The sequence below is a fragment of the Alosa alosa genome, chromosome 19, assembly GCF_017589495.1.
Source record: "Alosa alosa isolate M-15738 ecotype Scorff River chromosome 19, AALO_Geno_1.1, whole genome shotgun sequence".
Classification (NCBI taxonomy): Eukaryota; Metazoa; Chordata; class Actinopteri; order Clupeiformes; family Clupeidae; genus Alosa; species Alosa alosa.
In genome coordinates, this window is record NC_063207.1 from 6,391,084 (window position 1) to 6,418,922 (window position 27,839).

The 27,839-nt window shown below is 43.5% G+C and overlaps 4 protein-coding genes across 7 annotated transcripts in view; 2 read left to right on the forward strand and 2 right to left on the reverse strand.

The window, feature by feature from the left end:
* Positions 1-232: 232 nt before the first annotated feature.
* On the reverse strand, positions 233-7,093 carry tfb2m (transcription factor B2, mitochondrial). Its single transcript, XM_048227694.1, has 9 exons — positions 6,960-7,093; positions 5,645-6,111; positions 5,154-5,245; positions 4,367-4,520; positions 3,288-3,436; positions 3,037-3,126; positions 1,982-2,044; positions 1,601-1,749; positions 233-1,111 (listed from the first exon to the last, which is right to left on the reverse strand). The coding sequence occupies exons 2-9, from the start codon at positions 6,087-6,089 to the stop codon at positions 922-924; spliced, it is 1,332 nt and encodes a 443-aa protein (XP_048083651.1). The 5' UTR covers positions 6,090-6,111; positions 6,960-7,093; the 3' UTR covers positions 233-921.
* On the forward strand, positions 7,093-10,134 carry sv2 (synaptic vesicle glycoprotein 2). The gene has a single exon (XM_048227691.1). The coding sequence runs from the start codon at positions 7,188-7,190 to the stop codon at positions 8,808-8,810; it is 1,623 nt and encodes a 540-aa protein (XP_048083648.1). The 5' UTR covers positions 7,093-7,187; the 3' UTR covers positions 8,811-10,134.
* A 295-nt stretch (positions 10,135-10,429) lies between these two features.
* Positions 10,430-27,839, forward strand: part of LOC125284363 (histone-lysine N-methyltransferase SMYD3-like) — a 188,086-nt gene continuing 170,676 nt past the window's right edge. The window contains exon 1 of the mRNA XM_048228280.1: positions 10,430-10,654. Coding sequence (XP_048084237.1) covers positions 10,494-10,654 — 161 coding nt within the window. The 5' untranslated portion in view covers positions 10,430-10,493. The remainder of the gene's footprint in view (positions 10,655-27,839) is intronic.
* On the reverse strand, positions 22,488-25,205 carry LOC125284018 (cilia- and flagella-associated protein 251-like). Of its 4 annotated transcripts, none has more exons than XM_048227695.1 (4): positions 24,964-25,205; positions 23,075-23,537; positions 22,893-22,955; positions 22,488-22,806 (listed from the first exon to the last, which is right to left on the reverse strand). In XM_048227695.1, exons 1-4 carry the CDS (start codon positions 25,168-25,170, stop codon positions 22,685-22,687), a joined length of 855 nt encoding a protein of 284 aa, XP_048083652.1. In that variant the 5' UTR covers positions 25,171-25,205; the 3' UTR covers positions 22,488-22,684. The 4 variants fall into 4 exon arrangements, with proteins under 4 accessions (XP_048083652.1, XP_048083654.1, XP_048083653.1 ...); XM_048227697.1 differs by having other exon boundaries at positions 23,075-23,453; positions 24,880-25,205; XM_048227696.1 differs by having other exon boundaries at positions 23,075-23,447; positions 24,874-25,205.

A 27,839-nucleotide genomic window follows, 5' to 3' on the forward strand; every position in this document is an offset into this window, starting at 1 on the left:
ATGTACAGCATAGCGGTACAAAATATGACCGCAGCAAGAGTGGGGGATGGAGAAGATGGAGAAAAAATAATTTATATGATTTATTTTCGCGGAATGGATGTACAAGACTGAGCGGCGGTCCTATTTTGTACCGCTATGCGGTACATCTAGTTAATGTTCAGATAGTTAAACCAGGACCTGAGATGCAGCATGTAACAGTAAGTTGTAGCATTCAAGTCATTACAATCATTGCTTAGTACAAACCATTTTTTTTATTGCAAAATACTTCAGACATACAATTACTCCCAAAGACAAGGAGGGAAAATAGTATAGCTTCATCATATGCAGTAACATACTTGACACCCAAGTCTGAGTAAACAGTATTAAAAATGACACATTGCTCACGATCATAAATTAATTCATATGTATAAATTCACATACGTCATGATGACAGATATTCATCTGAGGTATGATTCTGTTTAGTAAATCTTTAAGTATTAACTTGAATTTTTACCGCTTTAAAACATTCCTTTGCTGGAGGCAGAAATATTAAATATGAAAGCTAGGTGTTCTTCAAAACATATGCTAAAATGTTAAAAGCTTTATGTTGACGCCAGCCACAGATACACTACATAGATGTATAAATCAAGCCAGACTGGTAAATTTAGTTACTTTATTGCAGGAGCCATTTTCTTGCAGAAAAAAAAAAAAAAAACCATGATCAAAATAGATATCCAATGAGCTGGGGGTGAGTATGACCGTGAGAGTGAGTTTGCATGTTTATAAGCTTCTTGGTACACTTGGCTGATGAAGGTGGAAATGTCAAAGACATAAAAGTTCACAGAAAGCATCTCCACCACCCTGCCTTCTTCACTCAGTAACCACAATACTGGAGAACAGTTCAGATAGAACTGGGATGGCCTGGGAGCGTGCGTGTGTGCGTCAGTTGAACCCCATGTTCTTGCTGTTCTCCAGAATCTCCTCGTACAGCCAGCTCTGGTTGAACTCCTGGGACTGTTCCATGAGCTCAAACAGTTGCTTGAACTCGTCGGGGTACATCTGGCCTGTCATCACATCCTCGAACAGGCCCATCTGGCCAAGAAGCTTAGACCCGCTGCCAGGGCTCCAAGAGCTGTGGGACAGACAGACACAAACGCCACCATCATTACCGCATTACACCTCACCCTGACTCTTTGCTAAACTATTTACAGTAATACATAGCTTCCAATGCACTCAAAGTAAATAAACAGGATAAATAAAAACAGTAAATAAATTAGATAACCTAGAAGGGGACACGAAGAGCATTAGAATTAGATCACATTCACATTTACTTGTGATTACATTTTTAGAAAAGAGGTATTGAAAATACTAATATGTTATACTTCTTGCTAATATCTGATAAATAAATAATTCTTCTACATTTGGCTGATAATTTTATCCAAAGTGATTCCAGAGTCTCCCCAGAGCAACTCAGGGGTGCCTTGCTCAAGGGCACATCTATGGCATCCAGGAATTAAACCCACCATTTTCACTCACTTCTGTCAGTCTCTCACTCTCCTATATAGTATATAAAGGCAAAAATGTCTAGCGTAACCTCTGCTTGAGACATGTTTGTACTCACTCGAGTCTCTCCACCAGCTGAGCCTTCCTCTTGGCCAGGCACTGTTTCACCATCATCACCAGCGTGCCACCGTTGTTGGGGGTGATGCTCGACGTGAACAAATCCTTGCGAGGAGTCATTCGTACCAGGCACAGGTGGTCATTGGGTAGCTGAAACGAGAGAAATGGCTCATCTAACAAACTCATTCAAATATAATTAGCCAGGGAATATGGAGAGGCCCTTTGACATAAAACTGATGTTATGCACCCATTCAATTAAGTAACTTTAAAAAAAAAAAAAACTTCTGCTACTGTAATTACTACAACCACAAACATAACCATTCACAGGATATCTAACAGGAAACAATCTGTTTTAGTGACTGATCTTTGAGTATAAACTTACAGTGCTCCTTGGGATGGCCATTCCACCGTGCTTTGAGCTTGTAACGAAAGAGGACCATGGTTCCTGATGGTTCCATGCAAGACAGAGAAAAACAAGATAAACACTTGAAGAGTTCAGATGCAAAACCCTCCAAATCCGTCTGACCACTTTTCTTTTAAATGAGCATTTAAAATCAGGCTCCTATAGGTTTTTGCCTATAAATCGATATTTCAGACCAGGAAGATAGTGGTATTTAGTGGGTTTTGAAGTAAAATTATTTGATTAACGTATACTATGTGTGGAGAGCATCCACTCTCCATCTTTATCTCATTTTTGACGTAGGTGGCATTAAGAGGCTTTTGCATCTGAACCCTTCACTTCAAAAAAAAAAAAAAAAATTAACAACACACCATTAGATATCAGAGAATGGACACCATGACATGATGTACACCATGACATTGACCAGTATTTCTGTAATATGGTGTGGCATTGTAGATCGAATATGGCGCAATGCCAAAAATTACGCAGGTAATATTAGAAAAACAACAGCAATAACAACAACAAAAATCCCTCAGGGCCCTTTTAAATCACATTCATTATCAGAGTATAACATGATTAAGAGCTGTTTATCTCCAAGACTGGGAGCAGCCAGCGACAAAATAGTCGAATGGGAATTGGGAATGCCTTTCAAATGGTCTACAGGCTTCAACATAGCAGTATAAGTATAAGTATATATACTCTTTTGATCCCGTGAGGGAAATTTGGTCTCTGCATTTAACCCAATCGGTGAATTAGTGAAACACAAACAGCACACAGTGAACACACAGTGAGGTGAAGCACACACTAATCCCGGGCGCAGTGAGCTGCCTGCTACAACGGGCGGCTGGGGGAGCAGTGAGGGGTTAGGTGCCTTGCTCAAGGGCACTTCAGCCGCGGCCCACTGGTCGGGGCTCGAACCGGCAACCCTCCGGTTACAAGTCCAGAGTGCTAACCAGTGGGCCACAGCTGCCCAAAGCTGAGTATTACATAGGGTTCCTCCATCATCATCACCACATGGCGGTGTTTCTCCCTCTCACCTTATGCAGCAGCTGAATGTCACAGGCCATCTGCCACAGCGCTCCCAGGGCCTGGTAGTTCTTATTGTTTCCAGGCTTGGACATGATTTTCTGTGAGGCAAACAGATAATCATTTAGTTAAGAGTGTTTCAAAACAGATTAGCCAGATTTGCTTGGTATCTCACCTACCTCTGTGGTTAGGATGTGTGTGTATGTGTGTATGTGTGTGTGTGTGTGTGTGTACTACAGTTTCACCAGGTGTCTGGCCTCACCGTGTACTCCTTCTCGCTCATGAACATGATGAGCTCGACGCGGCCGTAGCGGAAGATGGACAGCCTCTCGTACAGAGCATACACCAGCTTCCAGAGCATGTTCCTCTCGTTACGCTGGGAAAACATGCCCACCACCTTCACCGGAACATCTGATCAAAAAAATCAACAAAAGAAATGCCATTTGCTCAAACCAGAACCGTAGTCTTTAATCTACATTATTATTCGGCTCTTCACAATGCAAGCAGAATGCTCCATTGACTTGAATGGGATTTCCGAAAGTTCTAGCGGTCATTATTTCTTGGGAAAGGACCTCTCAAAACAAGAATGACCGCTGTCAATGGCAACGGAGTTTGTGCTTGGAACTTCATTCAAAAGTGAAAGCAGACGGTTGATCAGCTGTGTTCTAAAGAATGTTTGATTCAAGTTCAGCGTGTGTTAAGAACTATTTGTTTCTCAGCAAAAGCCACGCCATCTAAACGGTAACAAATAAGTGTAAAGAGACATATCATGGAGTTTATTTTTTAGTTTTGGCAAGTAGCCATTATAATAAGCGGGATAATGTATAGAGCGCCCGGTCATCATGGGAAAATAAGTCCCTTCAGGGCGAAACAAGACCCCTCGCTGGCTGGCGTCGGGGTCGGTTAAACTCTGTCGGGGACTTATTTTCCCCATAATGACCGGGCGTTCTATACATTATCCCTTACATAATGACCGGCGTTCTATACATTATCCCTTACTTATTATGCTATGCTTCTAAACCATCTGTCCTGCGTTTTCCTTAGAACCCTAGTTCTTGCACTGGTGTGTGCAAGTTTTAGCTGTCCTTTGATGCACCTGGAAATGAATTCAAAGCACATCACATATACATATACTTACCCTATTAATAATATTTACAGATTTGGGTTTGGGAGGATTATGCAATAAATGTTATTGTGACATACTGAATTATATATAACTGTTTAAAGTCCAGATAAAACACACACACAACATATTACAGAAAGGACATATACAAACTATTGAATAGCTATCGACTACCTATTTATGTATCATTTCAGGTAAGGAGCAGAATAGCAGCTGACCTGCGGACCACGGCACCTCGGAAATGCCCAAGTCAGTGAAGAGCTTCTCTGTAAACATGGCTGGGGGTCTCATGCTGCCCGTGCCAATAGGGTCCAGCTTGAAGAAGTCACAGTGCACCACCTCCAGCTGGCCATCCAGTTGGTTCTCCAGAGCCTACAGATACAGTGAGTTCAAACGGCTCAGCCATTATTATTTTTTTTTTGTATATTTTTAAAGTATATTTTTTGGCCTTTTTATGCCTTTAATGACAGCACAGTGGAGAATGACAGGAGTGGAAGAGCGAGTGGGAGAGAGGGAGTCTGGGTGGGATCCGTAAAGAACCACAGGGCGGGAATCGAACCCGGGTCGCCAGCGTACGGTGCAGGTGCCCCAGCCAGTTGCGCCAGGGCGGCCGGGGCCTCAGCCATATGTTTTGTTTGTTTGCTTGCTCTGTTATTCTTTCTTTTCTCCTTTACTGGATTGAGCTACCTCTTTCTATAACAACCAAGTCCCACCAACATTGCTGCATGGCAATAAAAAATATCTATTTATCTATTTACACTTTATCTCTCTCTCAAAGTAGTTGGATACTGATCATTTAATTTAGGGCTGAAATCACTATGGCTAAAATTTTTTTTTATGTACACCCATCGTCCATGGTGGCACTGCGCTCAATCACAGGCACAAGTCCATCATTATTAATAAGGACCAGCAACACCTTATCAGTCAAAAAACAGCACTTGGAATAGAACAGCAATAGTCAAGACATAACAAAGACAGAAAAGTGAGCAGGGTGTTTGTACTTACATGCAGGTCTGGCAGGAAGGCCTTGTCACTCTCCAGGGCGACCACCCTCTGTGCTCCACTGTTTAACAGCGACCGTGTCAGCACACCAGGACCTGGACACAGCAGTGATCAATGACAGTTAAGAACGATGTTGAAATTAACATTTTTGAACAATAATGGGGTGTTTTCAGATTATTTAGTTTGTTGTAGAATTGTTGTATAAAAGCAATATAGTACTCGTGATCGTGGGGTTGGTCATGGATATTCCCACGGGTGTTGTTCGGCCGTAGCCACGAGGCCGGAGGCCGAGTGGCACAGGCAACAACAGCCGTGGGAATATCCATGACCAATCCCTGAAATGTCCAGGGATATTCCAACTCATGGAACGTCTCTTGGTCAATCAGAAACAAATAAATAGTTCCATAGAACCCAATTGTTGTATAATGGCTCACAACGCTCAACCAACCATAGGCAAAGACTCTGGATGAGATACATGAGAGTGATACGCTCACCTGGATTACAGTCAAATATGACAGACTTCCCATCCTCTATGTCTCTTGATAAGTGATCAGTCACCAGTCTAGCCAATTCTGGCTCCACTATGAACCGTCTTAGCGTTTTAGACCCCAAAGCTTTGCGTGTGTTATCCTCCACTTCGCCCAGGTCCAGGAAGTCATATCTGCAGTGTGGCCGGTACTGCCCTGTCAGAGACACGGCCACGGCGGACAGGTTCCTCTGTGTAAGCGCCGAAGACGGCGAGACCCGCTCGCTCTTCCCAGTCACGCTCTGAGTCTTCCACTGTGCCGAGGAGAACGGCTCCAGCGAGTAAGTGCTTGTGGAGGTAACTATTGTCCTTGTTTGATACACTGCCTGTAGCACAGCGGGCCTGCTCCATGGTTGTCCACAAAATGCCCTTACAGTCAGGACGAAAACGCTGCATCTGCCACAAGACGCCATTTCCGATTTACTGCGTGTCCGTCTGTAAAGGGGGTCACGAAAAAGAACTTACGTTACAATGTATGGGTGCTATTAGAAACCAGCCACAACCCATATTGATTGCCTCAGAGATATTGATCAATGTTTAGGCTAATATCACTTGGATTATATTTATTGTAGAACTAAACTATGTGAGAAAGACTTTTGGGGCCGCCATCTGTAAGGACATCCGATCTTACCGAGGCTCCTCTAACCTAGTTTTACTCAGACGAACCTGTCTGGGTTCACCCAGGGCACCACACGTTGCCAATACGCAAGCTGGGCAAAGGGTGCTCTAAGGTTAGCTATTAAAGGGTGGATTTTTGTTATCAAATGAAGATTTATGCTTATATTTAAATACCCTTTAACATGATCATCAGCGAGCTCCACACTATCCAGTCGGCAAGGTCATGTTTACGTTTGTCCTGCGCCAAGTTATTTCAAGACTCTGATGTCTTTGCCAGATATAGGGTGCAAAATGACTACCACTGCAGCAGTACATTACAGATCGCTTCCTGGCTGTATGCGTTCGTCTGTTCATGTAAATTAGCACAATCGAAGCACAATAAAACATTATTTAACGTTACCAACTAGAACATTACGAACGTTAGCTATGCTAACAGCATTTGCTGTAGCTACTTTGCTGTGGCACTTCACAGCTAGCATTGCCAAGCCCTTACAGCGGTAGTATAAGCTAACAAGCTAACTGAAGGTTGTTAGCTAATATTAGCAAGCTAATCAGCGACCAGCTCGTTGTCAAAAATGACCAACGGCAGGCATAAAGTATGACAATAGCTATCATTAGACAATGCAGTTATAATTCATTTACAGGATGTAGTGCGAATAACTTACTGTGAAGGGATTTTGCAATCAAGCAGATTAATCTACGGCATCTTTCCCCGAGGTTGTGAGTGACATTGACCAAGCGTGGTAGTTCAGCGGTGTAGTAAAATGTTTCGCAATCTCGATGGTCCCAAATAAACTACGTCATCATAGAGCGACACAACAGTGAAAACAAGAAGTTCCTGGTTGTGTGCTTTCAATGTCATAGATAGAAAAATCCCATGCATCAGGAAAATTATGGGAGATGCACATGCCGATATCGTTTGGGAGCCGCTTCTTACAAGAAACAACGAAGCATCTAAGCTCGACTCAGACGAAGAGGATGACGTTGTGTTTGAAAGAAGTGGACGCGATGCAACTGTTGGCAATGCTTCTGTAAAACTCTCCTATACAGAGGCGATTGAAGAAGCGGGTTTTGGGTTGTTTCATGGCCTTCTGCTTGTGATATGTGGCTGGGCAAACGCTAGTGATGCAGTGGAAATACTGTGTGTGTCATTTTTACTGCCCACAGCTCGGTGCGATCTTCACCTGAGCTCCTCTGACATGGGTATACTGATGGCAAGCCTTTTTCTCGGTATGATGATTGGAGGCTATACATGGGGCTACCTTGCCGACAGAAGGGGACGCCAGAAAGTCCTTATAGCCTCTCTGACGGTTAACGGTATTTTTGGTTCCCTTGCCAGTTTTGCGTCGAGATTTTGGCTTTTTCTGCTGCTGCGGTTCATCAGTGGTTTTGGGGTGGGTGGGTCGATCCCAGTCATTTTCTCCTACTTCTCGGAGTTTCAGCCGCGACACAGAAGAGGTGCAATGATCAGCGCCTTGGCCACCTTCTGGATGGCAGGAAACATACTCGCTGCAGGTCTGGCTTGGTTGGTCATACCAAACACAGCGCTCAGGTTTCAGCTGGGAGGACTAGACTTTCAGAGCTGGAGGCTCTTTATGGTGCTATGCGCCGTTCCAAGTCTTTCATCTGCACTGGTGTTCAAGCTCGCCATGCCAGAAAGCCCCAAGTTCCTCATCGAGGCCGGGCGCCATGCAGAAGCGTTAAAGGTGTTCAGGAAGATGTTTGTGATGAATCACAGAGGCAGTATGAAGCCATTCCCGATGGCTGGCTTACTTAACAGTCTAGAGGACAAGCATGAAAGTGCTTCACCAGTCAGTAGAGACGTGAAGTCTCAGAATCTGGCTGGCTGCCTCAGAATGGGAACAGACCCCATACGGCAACTTTTCAACGGACCCCTAGCATCACGGAGCACGGCTCTTACGATTATATTCTACTGCATCTCATTTGGGTACTACGGGCTCTGGATGTGGTTCCCTGAACTATTTAAGCGAACGGAAGCCGGAGGGTCCCCATGTGCCAACATGTCCCGCACCCGCACCGAAAGCAACGAGAGCTGCTACCCTGTCAAAACTGCCGTGTACATGGAGGCTTTCCTCACTGCACTCGCCAACCTGCCAGGCAACATCTTCACCATCTTAATAATGGACACTATCGGCGGAAAGATTCTCCTCTCCTTGAGTCTGCTGGTGTCAAGTCTCAGCGTGTTCTTCATCTGGGAGGTGACCACTAAAACCCAGAGCCTGATCATGTGCTGCGTCTTCAGTGGCGTGTCAGTCATATCCTGGAACGCTCTGGATGTCATCGGCACTGAACTTTACCCAACACAATTAAGGTCGTCTGCCCTGGGCTTCTTCACTGGTGTGGGTAGGGTAGGGGCCATCATGGGTAATGTAGTTTTTGGACAGCTAGTTGACACCAACTGTGCAGTGCCCATCCTGAGTGTGTCACTACTGCTGCTGACTAGTGGACTGGTGGCCCTGCGTTTGCCAAAGACTAAACAAGCAGAACTCACCTGAGAGAGAGAGAGAGAGAGAGAGAGAGAGAGAGAGAGAGAGAGAGAGAGAGAGAGAGAGAGAGAGAATCAAGCCAAACTCAGAACTCATCTTAGGGACAGATAAGCAAGCAAATAGAACAAAACAAGTAGAGCGTACCCAAGCAAAGACACAGACAGAACTTATCTGACAGAAAACCCTAGCAGACCTTGCCTGAGACTGCATAGAATTCAGTCTATCTGCAGTTTAGACTTCCACAGTGTTACTGTTGTGAAGAGTAGAAATGCTGTTGGTCCTTTGGCCTTCTTACGCATAAGTGGACTTTTCCAAAGAGTGATTTTGTGACTCAACTTTGTTGTAAATATTACTGCTGGCTGTAGATACATGACCAATATTTACAAATGTTTTTTTTTTTTCAAATTACAAATGGTATGTGCTGAATATTCACAAACAGTTTTAAGGGGGATCAAACATAATGCACCACTCAATGTCAAGATGTTCAAACACACGGTGTGACTGAAGAGGTCCATGATTTTGCCAACTGTCATTGTGTTTACATTCTAAGGAATTCAAAATATAACCACACACATTACACACATTACACTGTCAATGTCAACACATGAAACAAAACATTCCTAACTAGTAAATAACAAGAAGAACTAACATATGATAATCATGGTACTGTTTAAGATTGCTTAAAGTTAGTTACTTAAACGTTATTTAATGATGTAATGTAATATGCTTATAGGAATACGGATGTATAATGCTTTTGTGCCAAATATTCATATATTAAATTATTTGTGAGAATATGTTGACTAGATTTGACTTGTGTTGCATTCATATTAATACCTCCAGTAATATTAGCCTCATATGTACTTGCACCCATTTTGTGAAGATCTCAAAGTAGTTGATAACCCAAACTCCAGAGGCTTCATAAATTCATCAGCAATAATCTCTGACTCTCTCTCTCTCTCTCTCCTCACACACACACAAACAAATCCAGGTCTTGATTTTCAGCATGGAAGACCTGAGAATTTTGCTCATAATGATTTAGAGTTGAAATCCTTGTGTTTTTAGCATGTGGCAACTCTCTCCAACACCCCAGTCCTCCTGTCCCTTCCCACGTCCCCATCCACACACACACACAGGATCATCTATGTGGGCCAGACAGGCTGCCCCTCTTTATGATATTATTTCCACAGTCTTACATAGGCCTAATGAATAGTGATATGGTAATGGTTTACCACACACACACACACGCACACACACATCCCAAGATTCCAACGTATTATTAGAAACTACATTCTATCAAGTTTAACCATGATTCAATAATAAAGATTATGTTCTTCAAGTCATTGTTTGTATTTTGCTTCCACACTTTGTAGGCGTGGTCGTTCTTTGCGTCACCACTGATCTTGGTTTTATCTGAGCTGCGCATTATATGTGCAAAAAAACAGCTACAATTTCAGTCAAATGTTCTTTTCTTTTTTTTTTTTTTTAAAGTACATGCTCATGCTAAGTACTTACCTTTTTTCGTAATTTTATTTGTTAATGCTCCTACCACGTAGAAATAAATAATCATAGTTTTACGAAGTAGGATGCGTTATCCAGTTATTTTTTGATGTGCTTGAACCAGACAGAACGCTACTGCTCTCATGCTGTCAAAGCTCTTCCTACACATGCAAACCTGGAAAGTTAGCTGATGATATGGCGCTTAAAATTGAACGCTTTGTTAGTGTAGGTAAAGGGAATGGTTTACGGGCAGTGCACAAAATTAAAGCCGGCGAACTTCTGTACAAAGCTAGTCCGTTAGCTTGCTGCGTTTCCAAGAAACATCTTGCAACCGCATGTCACAATTGTTTTACAAGGTAAGCTATGATGAATGGTGAATGCAAGCGTGCGAATGCAGCAGACACACACAAAGTAGAACTCTGTTACATCGGTTTCTTGTGTGTGTCTCCGTCATCCAGAGATGCCATTTAATGCTGCTGCATGACCCCTCTTTTTCTCCCTCTCTCTCTCCCTGGTCTCTAGCTAAATTGAGAAGTTATACTGGAGCCAACCGTTTCCTTACTGACATTATACGACAAATTGATGATTTGAAAAATAGTGATTTGTTATCCGTCAGCACATAAACGCCTGTGAACCATGCTGAAGGCCAACAGACGTGTTTGGCTACCTGTTTGTGATAGATATGAGAGCAGCACTTTAGTTTAGCCCGACTACTTTGACCACTAGAGTGTGCTTTTGCTCCATTTTTATAGCCTCTTAGCCATAACATGAAGTGGTGTATTGTTACAGAGGGGGGCTGGCTGAAAGTGGTGTTGGTGGGTGGTCAGTAGGTGGCACTCTTCCCTCTGGCCAAAAAGCTCGATCCCAATGCCCCAGTGTAGTGATGGGGACACTAGGCTACTGTAGGAGATTCCATCCTTCGGATGAGACCGTTAGGTCACTGGTCACAAAGAATAGGGGGTTCCCCGGTGTCCAATTTCCAACCTGGCTCATTCAATCTGGCCTCCTAATCATCCCCCACTGTAATTGGCTCATTCAATCTGCCCCCCTGATCATCCACCACTGTAATTGGCTCATTCACTCCCTCACTCTCCACCTCAAGCTGGTGTGAGCGTTCTGGCGCATAATAGCTGCCGTGCATCACCCAGGTGTTACACATTGGTGGCGGTTAGTGAGGTCCCCCTCTCCATGTGAAGCGCTTTGAGTGTTAAGAAAAGTGCTATATAAATGTAACATGTTATTGTTGTTGTTGTTGTTGTTCTTCTTCTTCTTCTTATCCTAATACCTACCAAACATGTTGTCATGACGTAGAGCTCAAAACTCTTAACAACATTTCTATTATCCCTGGTGGTAATATGGTATGCAGGTTAAAGGTCAAACTAGAATACATCTGCTGATTGGCCAGCCAAACCTACCATTTCTGGCTGTTTTTTTTTTTTTTTTTTATCAGTCTTTTATCAATGCCCTTCCTAGTTTTCTTTGAGTTTCAGTATTTCCACAAATGAAAGGTTTATATACCAAAATATATTTAAGTACACATTGAACTGTTCTTAAATGGTCAACGTACCTGTTGGCAGACAATAGATTTCTCTAACTGTTGCTGCTTTGTTTTGTTACCTGTAGTCTTCATGCCTCTGTCAATGTTCACATGAGATTGCACACCACCCCCCTGCTGACATCAGGCTGCGTAACTTCTGAAAAGAATCTGAAGAATCTGAGGCTGTATGACAGAACCCTCCTAACTTCCAAATCCTATCTTAACCACAGGCTGGAGATATGGAGTTTCTGTGATACAGCTCTTAGGTTCATCTGTTCTCCACAGATAACAGAGTTGACCCATGCATGAAAATACATGCATCAATGAGCAGGGCTATTAGGCAGTGATATGAGGAACGAGGCTGAGCTTTCATCACCTCTCGGAGGCCGATTAGTCACAGAGCTGTGACGGTTAATCAGTGTGTGATAACAGAACTGCTGTGCTTATTTGTTTAGCATGTATAGGCCTCTGTGTGAAGAAGCATCTCTTAGGCCTAGGCCCCTAGACATGTAATAGTAGGCTACTCAATAGCTTATGTTGTTCTTTGCAGTTACAATACTGTTTAATTGCTCTGTGCGGCAGTATTGGAAACCTCAGCACCTGCACGTCTAATGTATTTTGGTTCTAGCCAATAGCCATAGAGGTTTTCTTTTCTGGCTATAGCATGAAACTAAATAAATATCAAGGCCTGAAAAAAATATGGACATAGGATTTGAACATTAAACGCTTCACAGGCCTTGGTTTTGGGACCCATTCATGATATAGGCAAGGTTTGAACCTGAGACCTTATCAGATTTTTCACGGAGTGACAATTTTGTCTTTAGACAGGGTTATAAAAGCTGGACATGTGTGGCGTCATACCCGCCAACGGAAGTGAATCATGTGAACCTGTGGTACCGCTGCCCGTGGGGTGTGGTCTGCCCACATACAGTCATTAGGGCTTATGGCCAGGTCAAAGGTTAGATTCTGCTGGTTTTCTCATTCACTGGGTTGTTAAACTGCTTGCTATTCAGTGGCCTGCTTCAGTGAATTGCATTGGGTATCTTTTGAAGTTGTGAAGGTGCTATGAAGATTGCTGAACCCTTTACGCCATGTGAAACTCCTTACATCCCTTCACTTAACTCTGTTAGAACCTATACTTATTAGTACTGATATGCTGCACAAACATGTCCTGTTCACACTGTACCTTGATTGTTCCCCTTTTTTGTAAGTGTCTTTGGATAAAAGCATCAGCTAAATGTAAATATGAATAAAACAGAAGCTTAACGACAGGCCTGGTTTTGCACATGTTTTCATGTCAGGGATATGTGGATGTAAGTTGCTACAGAATACTACTTCCTGTATGTAGAAAAGTGATTGGCCACTTCATTATAAAGCTCAGCCGCTAGAGTTAATTGTATTTCTCAGGGACATAAATCTTCCTGCTGTCTCATATGTAAATTGTGGACCATTTCCTGTCACCACGCTGTTTTGGTGAAAGGATGGCTTGTAATAAAATCAGACATATGAAACTTTCCAAACTTCTAATATGAAAAACTTCCATCATCAAAAAAGAAAAACCGCAGGGGCTGTCATATATTTCAAACGATGGAATTGCCTCTGTCTATTTTTATGCCCGGCTGTAGGTGTAGGCACGTTTAATATTCAATTTCTTCTCAGCCAAGGAGTTCTCTCAAACCTTAATTTTCCCTGTGTATGCTTTTGTGTGTGTGTGTGGGTTGCGGCGGATGCAGAATGATTTGTTGTGAGGTGTGTGTGTGTGTGTGCGTGCGTGCGTGTGGTGATTTCACAATAACAGTGACAGCCTCAGCACGTCTTGAACTCTGATTCAGGCGCTCGTCTCTTCACACTCTTCACTCAGCAGCCCGCTGACACGCTGACTCTTTATTAAATCTTTTGAAACCCTGAAGCCTCTTAAGGTGATGGATGGGATTTGTTAGGAGTGTGTTCCCCTGAAATAAGAGCGGGAACAGGAAAATATCGCGGCGTGGGCCGTAAACAGACCTTTCTCTCTCTCTCTCTCTCTGCACTGGGGCAGGCAATACTTGTTTGCTTGTTTGTAAGAGCAGGACATGGACGTGGCAAGTCACTGGCAACCCTGTGGTTTATGGTGTTGCTCAGGACAAGCAAAACATCTTCGCCAGGGCCTGGACGGAGATGGGTCATTCCACGTCAGTTCAACCAGGGCCCACGCACTTAGGTCTCAAAAAATTCTGAAAAAATTACCAGGTGTACCTATGTTACCCAGGAGACACACTGTAAAATTACTCTTATGTAAGATCAATACTTTCCAAGATACAGCCAGTTTTACAGGGGGAGAGGGTGTCGATTTTGTTCAGCCTCTTTTTTTTTGTCAAAGTTCACAAGCCCACAGTGCAAGAACTAAACCATGTAGGAGGCTCAAATTTTGCATGCTGGTACATAAATAGGAATAGTATGTAGCAAAATCGTCATGTTTGGTCTGGATAATCCTGCATGGTCATAGCTGTCCCTCAAAGTTGATACAAATTTTATTGGAGTTTTTGGCTGGGCTCTGTTTAAGTTTCAGAAGACATATTTGTACTCAACATAGGCTCTTGATTTATTTTCCTTACTGAGATAAGTAGAAACACTCTCACAAAAAACAATGAACAGAAAATAAATTCCTTCAGGGTCTGAACAGCAGACCTTAGAAGTCTAAAAAAAAATAATTTTGGTTCTCATTTTCAGAGCACCCAAACACCTTGTGGGAATATACAAGATTTTTTTAAATATTTTTTTTTTTTATTCTCCATGATCTTTTCTTTTTTAAAAACACCAATTTCCACTTGTCTTATGCAAATCGTTCTTTTTTTCACTTTCCACCCTGAACATGCAAAAATGCACCATTGACATCAATATGTTTTGTATAGAGCTACCACAGGTTACTCTATACAACCACAGTAACAGTGTGGTGACTCTATATAAAACATATTGATGTCAATGGGGCATTTTGCCCATGTTCAGGGTGGAAAATAAAAAAGAAAGATTTGCATAAGACAAGTCAAATTGGTGTTTTCAAAAAAGAAGGATCATGGAGAATAAGGAAAACATATTTAAAAAAAATCTTTTGTATATTCACAAAATGTTTTGGGTGCTCTAATGATAACCAAAATTATTTTTCGAGACTGAAAGGATTATTTTCTGTTCATTTGCTTTTGTATGAGTGTTTTCTACTCTCAGTAAGGAAAATAAATCAAGAGCCTATATTGAGTGCAAAATATGTCTTCTGGAAGGCTTAAACAGAGCCCGGCCAAAAACTCCAATCAAATTATAACAACAAAAAGTTAAGGACCGCTATGACCATGCAGGATTATCCAGACAAAAAGTCCTTGTGAACTTTGACAAAAAAGAGGATGGACAAAATCACACCCCTCCCCTGTAAACTGGCTGTATCTTGGAAAGTATTGATCTTACATAAGAGTAATTTTACAGTGTGTCTCCTAGGTAACATAGGTACACCTTTTTTCAGAATTTTTTGAGACCTAAGTCGTGGGCCCTGGTTGAACTGACGTGGAATGACCCGTAGGCAATACTTGTTTGCTTGTTTGTAAGAGCAGGACATGGGCGTGGCAAGTCACTGGCAACCCTGGGTTTATGGTGTTGCTCAGGACAAGCAAAACATCTTCCCAGGGCCTGGGTTCTTTTCACTTTTCACCTGAACATGAAATGCACCATTGACATCAATATGTTTTGTATAGAGCTACCACAGGTTACTCTATACAAACACAGGTGGCAGTGTGGTGACTCTATATAAAACATATTGATGTCAATGGGGCATTTTGCCCATGTTCCAGGTGGAAAAAAAAAGAAAGATTTGCATAAGACAAGCCAAATTGGTGTTTTCAAAAAAGAAGGGATCATGGAGAATAAGGAAAAAACATATTTAAAAAAATCTTTATATATTCTAATAAGATATTTGGGTGCTCTGAAAATGATAACCAAAATGATTTTTCAGACTGAAGGGATTTATTTTCTGTTCATTGCTTTTTGTGAGAGTGTTTTCTACTTATCTCAGTAAGGAAAATAAATCAAGAGCCTATGTTGAGTACAAATATGTCTTCTGAAGGCTTAAACAGAGCCCAGGCAAAAACTCCAATCAAATTTGTATCAACTTTAAGGGACCGCTATGACCATGCAGGATTATCCAGACCAAAAGTCCTTGTGAACTTTGACAAAAAAAAGAGGATGGACAAAATCGACACCCCCCTCCCCCTGTAAAACTGGCTGTATCTTGGAAAGTATTGATCTTACATAAGAGTAATTTTACAGTGTGTCTCCTAGGTAACATAGGTACACCTTTTTTTTTTTGAGACCTAAGTGCGTGGGCCCTGGTTGAACTGACGTGGAATGACCCGTAGGCAATACTTGTTTGCTTGTTTGTAAGAGCAGGACATGGACGTGGCAAGTCACTGGCAACCCTGCGGTTTATGGTGTTGCTCAGGACAAGCAAAACATCTTCGCCAGGGCCTGGAAGGAGATGGTGTTTAGGTAGTCTGTGTTGTAGATTTGCAGAACGTGATTGTAATTATTGTTTACAGAGGTTGGTTTTGCTTGGTATTGTGTTCTTGTCACAGTAATCTAGAGCAGATTTTTTGGAGATGCTCTTGGAGCCACCTGTACACTTAAACAGAGCTGTGTGTTTATAGTCCAATCAGACTGTTGTTGATTGGAGAGTATGGCACCATGTACTGTCCAGAAAAGCTCAAATGACTCATGGACCAGTAATAGGACTCAGATGTTCTTTGATGTTCTCATCATTCACTCTATTGATCCTGGTTGTAGGAAGTGAGGTGAAGTCATTGCAGACATCGATACGTGTTCGCTTGCATTTGGAAAAACAGATTTATTGAAGTGATGAGCGCAGTGAAAACATGAAGCCTTCAGGCGGATGATCATGACTGATCTGTTAAGAGAACCCAGAGCCTACTGGGAAATCTGTCCTTTGGGCTGCAAAGAAATCACATCAGCTCATCATTCATCATAGCCCAGTAAAACTGGACCGTTTGGCCTACCGTCTGGCCAGATATAAGTGAGATTTAAGAGAGGTGAGATGTATGGTAAGCTGACTGCGTTGGGGTCTGTAGGTTGTGGCCTGGATGGTTTTACAGACTTGTGCTGTAATGATCACTTATCACCCAATGCTGACCTGCCCTGATTGTCCCCTCCACTTTGGCGCCCCTTGGTGGCTGTGGGGTGGTAGGGTAGTAGGATACTCCTCAAAGTTTAAGCTAAGTAGGTAGTGCACATGGTGTGGATAGGTGTACATGTGTCTGTATAGTAGTGATATCTAACCACTATTCCATGCTTTATGGCTTTCAGTGATGTATTTAGCAGCAAGTGCTGCTATTTGTCCCTGTTGTCCAAGTAAGACAGCCCTGGAACCCCCAGAACCCTGGAATTAGGCTTATAAAGAACCTGTCAAAGTAAGAGTTCTGAATATTTCTAACAGTGAAGAAGAAAGTGCAACCTCACCTGTTAAACAGTGATCAACTGACCATATTTTTGTTCTCTTCATAACCATTTTTATTGCATTTTTCTATGGCTAGTTCTCTCCCTCTCTCCCCCCCCTCTCTCTCTGTATGATGGGAATGGGTATTGTATTTTTCTATGGCTAGGTCTCTCTCTCTCTCTCTCTCTCTCTCTCTCTCTCTCTCTCTCTCTCTCTCTCTCTCTCTCTCTCTCTCTCTCTCTGTATGATGGGAAAGGGTATTGTATTTTTCTATGGCTAGTTCTCTCTCTCTCTCTCTCTCTCTCTCTCTCTCTCTCTGTATGATGATGGGAATAGGTGTAGGGACACCATGAGGATGCTGATATTAGCAGGCAGGTCACAAACACCTGCCGCCGAACACCTGCAGCAAAGACCATGATTTCCCTGGGAGGCTCCCTGTGGCAACACGGCAGATTAGTGGAGTGAGCTTTAATAGGCCTCTACGTCAGGGTTTTACCACGTGTAGATGTGGCCGTTTGATGCATTTTGATCACATGGGCGAAAGCAGCCATGGGACAGCATGGTATAACGCACAGCAAGAGCGCTCCATCAGAAGGCTTCACCCCCTTGCTCAGACAGGCAGGCAGCCTATGCTATTCCTCATTCAGAATCCCAAGATGGTTGCACAGCGCAGCCTTTAGTGGTCTGTTATGATATTTGTTTCTCTTTACCAGTTGTCAGGCGTCTCTTGTGTGTTACTTGAGAGTGTGGTTTCAGGCGTCTCTTGTGTGTTACTTGAGAGTATGGTTTCTCTGTGATGAAAGACAGAGAAAGATGAAAATAATAACCAGAAAGATGGAAGTAACCAGAAGAACAACCTGAGACATTATGGGTCTGTTGAGAGTCTCAGCTCACACACACACAGTGCTGTGTGTTATTGGAACCTAAAGGTATTAGGAGCAAAACATTTTTTTTTATTGACCTCCCACTTTATCAGTATAATAATATATATATATATATATTTTCTTTTTGAAGTGTGATTGTGATTGCAAATTTCACATACACACACACACACACACACTCACACAGGATTGTGGATGGGTTTGTCTGTTGTCTCAAGATCACACACACGCACACACACACACACACACACACACACACACACACACAAACACACACGCCACAAACACACACACACACACACACACACACACACATGCGCGCACACACTGGATTGTAGAACAGTTCGCCCCCAACCACACACACACACTCTAGGTTCCAGGGGGTGTGGTACTGCAGGGTCTCATCATGCTCTGTTTGTTGGGACGGATTCGCCTCCAGGGGGCAGTGCTGAGTGGAGCAGAGGAAGAGGGCCTGACATCAGCAACATCAAAGCCCAGGCTAATTGCCCCCCTGCGCTAGTTTGGATGACCCTGTTTATTTCTAATGAGGCTAAGTGACCACTGGGTCGACACATATCAAGGCTGCTGGGCACCACCCTGCTCTGGGCCATAAGGCCTGATAGCCACTAGGTCAATAAACACACAAACAAACAGATAAACAAACAAACAGTTAGACCTGCCTCTCAGTCAACTCTGAGGGTGCGAAAGCTGGTGTGCATGCGTGCGTGTGTGTGTGTGTGTTCATGAGAGAGAGAGAGAGAGAGAGAGGGGGGGGTGAGGGTGAGGGTGAGGGTGAGGGTGAGACTTTGGAGAGGAAGTATTGATTTGGAGATCAAATTATGTGGACGTGTCAGCCTGGAGTTGCATGTTAAAACATACATGTAAATGTAGTACACACACACACACATACTGTAGCCTTTGATCTGAACAGAAACCCAAAGCTGTTAGTTCTCTGAGAAGTTGTTCACTGGGGATTCATGATGTGATAACCGACTGTAATCTCTATTGAATTTGATCTTTGATGTGCCACCAGTCTTTCTGTGTGTGTGTGTGTGTGTGTGTGTGTGTGTGTGCGTGTGTGTGTGTGTGATGGTCAGATGGATGAAAGGGGTCCTCACATCACTGGCTTCAAAGCTGAGTTGTTCACAAACACCGTTGGAGTTCAGTGTGACCAGGATCCTCATTCACAGCGGCTCGTCTCAAAACAGCAAACTGCCAGTCTTCCCACTGGCTCATTTTCGGCTTACAGCCGCCTTTCATGTCTCCACGTGGCATAGTGTTGGTTCTGATGGGTCTGATGTCCCATGGGGTTAGCTTTATTGTGTGTGGCAGTGGTAGCGTAGTGGCTAAGGAGCTGGACTAGCATGCAGGCTACTGAAAAAGCTTTGGGTTTCCCAGCACCGGCCACGTTTCGCTTGGGTCCGTTGTGCCCTTGAGCAATGGCCCTTGCAGTGTATGGAACTGCACTGTCCTGTTCTTCCCAGGCTTCTTCTTTTTCTTCTTTTTCTTAATCTGCTGACCACTTTGTCCGTACACTATTAAACTTGAATCGTTTAACTTAGAAACTTTATACTTTTTGATATTAACAAAAAACAAGTCTATTTTTCCCCCATAGACTATCTATTGGGCATTACGACATAATAAAGGGTTGTCTAAACTGATGTGCACCTGTTCCAACGGCCATCTGCTCAACTAGGCCTCATTTCTCTCTGTTTCTCTCTCTATTCGACAAGAATACAAAGCACCTTCCATCCAACTGTCTCTCATCCATCCACTTCAAACCAATCATTCATCCATTAAACTACCTATCAACATCCATTAAACTTCCTATTCACATGCAGTCAACTATTATCAACATTTCAATAAACTATCTGTCTAAACTAAACTCTCTCTATCCATTAAACACCGATTAAACCATGTCAAACTAGCAATCACCATAGCAACCAACGTGGTTACCCTAGCAACTATCATAGCAACAGCTTTATTTAGCACAGCAACAACCATGTCTACCTTACTAACACCATTGTAACTATCTCTACATTAGCTGTTTCAACTCTGTATGATATTTTACATCATGTGCTTTGAATTTTCATACACTGGTAATTCCTTGGAAGTTTTAATCTGTACCTCAACAACACCTAAGTAGTTATGGCCATTGGTCAGGTTCCTTATTTTAATCTGAACCTCAACACCTAAGTAGTGATGGTCAGGTTCTAAACCTTTGCACCACTTGCCTGTTTCGGCTGAACAGCAGTGTTATGCAAAGACAAAGATGTGCAGATCACAGGCAAGCTATTCATGGAGAAGAAAGAAAAGTAGGAGCTTCAGTTAGTGGTGATGAATCCAAACACCTGCTGGAAAGGAGAGGGAGGAGGGTTAATGCCTCCAAAATATACATAAAGTGTGTGAGTGTGCAGTTGCTGGGCAAAATGTGTGTGAAAAATCCCTGCTCTTAAAAACACACCGTGTGTGTGTGTGTGTGTGTGTGTCTGTGTGTGTGTGTGTGTGTGTCAAGTCAAGTCAGTTTTATTTTTAAAGCGCATTTAACATGCACATATGTGCAACCCAAAGCGCTCCAACAAACAAGACACGGAACAAGACAAACGATGCCGGATGGGCGGCGTAGTTAAGCCAGCATGACCATGACATCAAGACATGACAAATACATTTAAAAAAATAAATACAAAAAATGCTGGACGGAGCGGTAGTCGCCAGCCGTACACCAAGACATATAAGACGGATAAGACGGACAAATAAACAAATAAAATGTAAAAAAAAAAAAAATATATTTAAAAAGGGAAGGTGATGTTAAAATTAGTCCAATTTCCAAACCAGCTGAAATGTCCAAGGACAATGGTGATCCGCGAAAACTGCACAGAGTGTCTTCACAACCGATATGCCAACAAAGTTCTTTAACGATAGCAAATGATCAACCCAGTGAATTCACTGGCAGTTTGGAGATCACGTTGACGTTAGGCCTTGTAGACTGCAGTCTGGAGATCACTGGAAGCACAGTCTGAATTAGTGGGTGATCGTGTAGATCCTGCACGCCAAGCAGCGTGTGTGTGAGAGAGAGTGTGAGTGCAGTTGCTGGGGAAGAGGAGAGAGAGGTGTGTGAAAGGCCAGGTTCTCCAAAATGCACCCTGTGAAAGTGTGCTTGAGTGTTTGTGTTGTGTAACTGCTGGGGAAGAGGACAGAGATGGGTGCTCTTTACCCACTGTGTGTGTGTGTGTGTGTGTGTGTGTGTGTGTGTGTGCCAACTGTGTGAACATGTGTGAGTGTGTGCCCACTGTGTGAACATGTGTGAGTGTGGTTGTGATTTATGTGAGAGTGTGTCCTTGTCCTCAGTAGCTGTACACAGAGATGGGTGAAAGGCTGTCCTAAACACCAAAGAAATGCTGAGGTCTGCCTGATTTATTTTGGTCCAATGAAATATATTTTTACCACCTCTATCGCCCTTCTGCCTTCCTGAGAGACGCGCTTGCTTACAGCTTTAGTTTCATACAGAATTCTGGATCCAGCAAGCTGCTATGGTTTATTTTTTTAATTAATTTATGTATTTAGACACTTTTATCCATCTCCGTTTGAGCCCAGTCCAATTGGATCAACTGAGGGCCCCAGAATCACAACACTGCAATTCGCCTTATTCACCCGGTGGCCAGAACGAGGCTAAAGGGTACACTTGCCATTACACCTCAGTCCAGCAGATGGTAATGCACTCCGTTTGCAAACTGCCAAAAAAAGCTCACCGAAAAAGAAGAAGGGTTCAATAAAAGGGCTCAATAAAAATCAGGCAGAAACAAATAGTTTTTTTTTTTATTGATTTTTTTTTTAATTTTGAATATAGTGCGTGTGTGTGTGTGTGTGTGTGTGTGTGTGTGCATGTTTATTTGTTGATTTTAATCATAGTAGTGATGGTGATAGTGTTGCTCCATCCTTCTGCAGTGCTCTCTCCACTCCACCTCTCTCCTTCCTCCTTCCCTGATCCACTCATTCCTCGGCCACTCTCCATAGAAACCTCCTCCTCCTCCTCCTCCTCCTCCTCTCACAGGCCACCACATCTGGCCTCCTCCTCCTCCTCCCTCCTCCTCTTCCTCTTCCTCTCCCTCCTCCTCCTCCCCCCTCCTCCTCTTCCTCTCCCTCCTCTTCCTTTCCCTCCTTCTCTCCCTCCTCCTCTCCCTCCTCCTCCTCCTCTTCCCCTCCCTCCTCCTCTTCCCCTCCCTCCTCTCCCTCCTCCTCCTCCTCCTCCTTCTCTCCCTCCTCCTCTTCCTCCTCCTCTCTCTGGCCACCACATCTGGCCTCTTACTCCTCTCCCTCCTCCTCCTCTCTCTGGCCACCACATCTGGCCTCCCCTCCGTCCTCTTCTGTCCTGTTCCTGGTACCTGCGCTCTGGACTCTCATATGTCCAGGGTCCCCTCCTGGGCGCAGGTCCTCCTCCTCTGACGGCTCTCCTCTGTCCTGCCTGTGCCTGCTGGACATGGCTATGCTGAGGTTGCCCCTATCTGAGCCGGTCAGTCTCCATGACCAGTGCCGGTGTGCGCTCAGCTGTCTTCTTCTGTCCTCTTCTGCCCCTTCTTGCTTTCTTCCTCGTCTTCATCTCCTGAGAGTCGGTTGAAGCCACTGTGAAATCAGCACATTCAAAGACATGATTCAGTAAGGTTCACACAACGCTAGTTGGTTTAAATCATAACGTGTGAAATACTCACATTCAGGGCTCCTTTCCTCCATGGTGCCCATGTCTTCTGTTTGGTCCTCATCATGTAGAGCCACTGCAGAATCAAAGCTATATTTAAGTGAGGTTGTTATGATGGAGCTACTCTGTTATTCAGCTCTCAGTATTGTATGTGAAGAGCGTGTGAAGGGTACCATCTGTTAATGTGATACTAACCCTGAGAGACGGCTGACATCATCTCCACTCCTCCATTGTCCTTCCTCTCCTCCGCTACCTCCGCATCATCAATCTCCATGGCAGCCTGTTCTCCCTCCTCTTTCTCCACATCCACTTCTTCTCTCTGCCCATCCTCTTTCTGCTGGGCCAGACCCTCCTCACTCTCCAGCTCCTCCTCCTCCTTCTTCTCCTGCACCTCCACATGGTCCACCTCCACCTGCACCTCCACATGGTCTTTCTTCTTCTCATCATTAATTTCCTCCACCTCCACTTCCACAAGGTCTTTCTCCTTCTTATCATTAACTTCCTCCACCTCCATCTTCACATGGTCTTTCTCCTCCTCATCATTAACTTCCTCCTCCTCCATATGCACCTCCACATGGTCTTTCTCCTTCTCATTAACTTCCTCCTCCACCTCTACTTCCACATGGTCTTTCTCCTTCTCATTAACTTCCTCCTGCACCTCCACATGGTCTTTCTCTTTCTCCTCATTAACTGCCTCCTCCACGTCCACATGGTGTTTCTCCTTCTCCTCAGGCCATCCTTAAAAATATTTTTGTTTGCAGTAACAGCCAAAAAAAAATAAAAATGGGTCGATGGGTAGGTCAATATTTTTTTCAAGATTCAAAAAAAAAAAGTTCAATTTGGTCATGTTGATTACCTAGGAATGAATTTACACAAATGTGCATATCGTGGCGTAACTGACTGGGTCTTCAACCCGTGCCTTCAGGCACCATTACAAACCTCATTCTGATGCAGGTTATATAGACCAGCCTTTATCAAACTTCTTTGACCCTGAGGCCGGTCATGGCAGACTTTGGGTCATAGGGCTCATCTACATGTACCCAGAAAGAAGGCTACAATAGCTCTTAGCCCGTTATATTGAAATTTGACTATACAATAGGCCTACTCAATGCTATACAGTGTATTATACAGTCTGCTCTGTTTCTAAGGAAGTTCAAAAACAACGTCGTTCTATTAAGTTTATTAAATAAATAAATAGCCTTCCAACAGGTTGGGCAGACTTTAGTACCAACGTTATCGATTAGTTTCAGTTTTCTCTCGGCAGGCGGCGCATTGAATGAATGCTCATACCACCACTTAATTGTAGGGCTCCATGTTTAATGACGCCGATAGCAAAACGTTTGTTTTTTCTTTTTTTGCCCCGTCGATCCAGCGGTTTCTTGATCAACTGCGCATAAAATTATCAGATGAAGCACCGGGGCCTAATTTCCTCCACGACTCAGCAGTCTCCATGTTGAGGACCCATATTTGGAGAAATGCTGAATAGACCACAACCAATTTCAATACTCCGACGGTCACGCTAGACTAGGGGGAAAGGGATGAGAAAAAATCTGGCCACAGTTCTTCCAGAACTTAAGTAACAGTGTTATCAGTTTGTGTGATGAAGCGGTGACATCGCGTTAAAACCAATGGTGTAGAGATGGCCACAGGTTTTTTTTAAGTGAGCCACACGTTTGCATGTAGGCAATTTATATTCACAATACTTGGGCCTACTAAAATAACTATTATTTTATTGCATTTGTATTGGTTGTTTTAGAGTAAAAAAAACAATCGATTAGTATTAGCGCCAAGTTTACAACCGGCAAATTCGGTCGGACTAAAAGGGGAAAAAAAAAATATTTGGATTAGGTTCTAAATTGACAGGGAATTGGTCGGGTTACGACAAGCGAAAATATTTTTTAAGGGATGGCCTCATTAACTGCCTCCTCCATCTCCTCCACCTCCACATGGTCTTTCTCCTTCTCCTCATTTGCTGCCTCCTCCACCTCCTCCACCTCCACATGGTCTTTCTCCTTCTCATTAACTTCCTCCTCCACCTCTACTTCCACATGGTCTTTCTCCTTCTCATTAACTTCCTCCTGCACCTCCACATGGTACATCTCCACATGGTCTTTCTCTTTCTCCTCATTAACTGCCTCCTCCACGTCCACATGGTGTTTCTCCTTCTCCTCATTAACTGCCTCCTCCATCTCCTCCACCTCCACATGGTGTTTCTCCTTCTCCTCATTAACTGCCTCCTCCATCTCCTCATCTTTCTCGCCCTTTTCCTCTCTCCTCGTCTCTGACATCATATCCTCAGCTTCCTCCTTCTCGTCCTTTCTCTCTGTCCCCTCCTCTTCTCCTTTCTCTCCTCCTGCCTTCTCCTTGTCCTCCTCCTCTCTCACTTTCTCTTCATCTCCCTCCTCCTCCTCCTCCTCCTCTTTTGTATCACTTGCTTTTGTATCACTCTCTCTCTTCTCATTCTGCTCCTTCTCCTTCCCCTCCTCTATGAGTTCAGAGGTTTGTCCTTTTTCCTCTTCCTCATCCCTTTCGTCCACATCCAGTTCCTCCTCCTCTCTCTCCATCCAGTTCCTCCTCCTCTCTCTCTCCATCCAGTTCCTCCTCTCTCTCCATCCAGTTCCTCCTCTCTCTCTCTCTCTCCATCCAGTTCCTCCTCTCTCTCTCTCCATCCAGTTCCTCCTCTCTCTCTCCATCCAGTTCCTCCTCTCTCTCTCTCCATCCAGTTCCTCCTCTCTCTCTCTCTATCCATTTCTGCTTTCGTCTCTTGTGGCCCATCCTGGCCAGAGCCTTCCACCTCTCCCTCCACCACCATGTCAGTCCGCTCCTCTTTCTCCTTCTCCATCACAGTTTTCTTCTTCACCTGCAAGGCCTTTCTAGATTTTTCCAGATCATTGATCCTCAGTTCTCTCATGAGAAGTTTTCTATACTCCCTTCTCAACTTCTTCTCACTCATGCATTTCTTGCGGCCCTTGTCCTCACATACTTTTACACCCAGAGCTTCTAGTTCTTGTCTCAGTTCTTCCAAGGTGGCCTTTTTCAGTCTGCTTTCTCTTTCTTGGAGGGTTTCCCATATCTCCCCTCCTTCATCCTTGTACACTTCCCCAGGAAGGTAATTCTCCTGCTGCACTCGGCAACAGTTGAGAAAAGCCCAAAGTCTCATACTCACATACGCACCAGCAATCGAAAATCCTGCTAACCTCTACAATACTTCAGAAAAGAGTGAGCATAAAATCAGACCCACATTTAGTGATCCTCTATGACATCATCATCATTGCTTGGCATCTTTTATGACACAACTAATAGTGTGATGGCACATGGTTACTGTAACCAGGTGGGAAAAACAACAAAGAAAAGAACTTTATGAGAACAGAATATATAACTCAATTGTCTATCCCCCAAAATGCCCCTCCTCACTCTTGAAAATCTTAACCGATGTAGTCATACTGATACATCATGCTGAATATAATCAAGATAACTGCCACCCAGTTGACTGGTCTTGTACATGTATTATACCATGGTCTAGGTTGAAAACGGTGTCGTTTAAAAAGTGATATACTAACACCTATAAAATTATTATGACGTTGCTTGACAACGCCTGAGTTAGTCCCTTCAGATGTGACTTATCAACATTCCATGCGATAAACAGCTGAAAAAACTAACGATTTTAGCTCTAAAACTCATTTAGTATTAATAATTGATTTCATATTTATTTATTTCGTGACCAAGTGACCATGGTATAAACAGGATAATGCCCTTCGATGCTAACCTGACCCTAGCCAGATGAATGTCGTTCCGCTTAGCTCCGCCTAGCTTCACTCACATCCATCTGGGACCTCTTCCATTGAGAGTGATTTCTCCGATTTCTCAATCAGGACACAGGGCGGGAGTTTCATAGATGTGACATAGCGTAGAAGCGACTGTGAGTCTGTTATTAGCGTCACGGGTTGGCTTCGATGTGAGTGGTTGAAGTAGCACGTCAATAGATGACGGACAAGTGGCTTATTCAATCACATGCAAGCATTTTTTGATTAGGCCCAGCCTTCTGAAGCAACACTTCAATGGATCGGTTCCAGATGGATGAGTGGAGTTAGGCGGAGCGAAATTCATCTGGCTATTGCCAGGTTACTTCGATGCGTCCATCATCAGAAATAAATGGACTTAGGGCTTCGCGTCGGACGGTTCACGCCTCCGCGTCGTCCATTTATTTCTGATAATGGACACCTTGTCGAGCATTACCCCTTACGTCGTATGTACACTGTCTCATGTATAAATGGAGGATATTGCAGAGTAATATGTGTATGTTTATGTGGAGTTGATCAAGGTAGACTTACGAGTCCATGCTTCTTCTGAAAACTGAGGAGCAGCACTGAGCCAGTTCTTGTGTTAATCTGCTGAATCTGCAGCATCAGCTCAGGAACAGGCTTAGGCCCAGGCTACAGCGTGTCCGCAACTGCAGTGATCAGTTCGCGGAGTGTAAAAATAATTTGAATAGGCATTCAGCGTGTTTGAAAGAATTCATTTGATAATATTTCCCATCTTTGCAGAGGAAAAGTTTTGTGTGAAAGGAATTAAAGGCCCGTCTCGTATAGACCCCTGTCTCAAACACAAGCCGGTGCAGTTCGGCGATTTTGGAAAATCTAAGCCCGGGCTATTATTTTAAGTTTTACGGTAAATACATTGCAATAGTTTTTACATACCGAGACTGAACAAATTTCGTCCTTGTTGTGTAAAGACTAAAAAGAACACCTACTGTATTTAACTACTTGCATGATTTTTGTGTGAATATTTCATCTGAATTTAGCCTTTGTGTGACAGGGCCTTAAAGTGTATGCAGCATTTCCACATTTGTGTGTTTATTTTGATGAACTTTGTTCCTCTTTCAGCATAGCAACATGCTGATCGAGTTACTCTGAAAATGTAAGTCCCCTACTGTGAGTAGGCTACATTTCCATACCCAAAT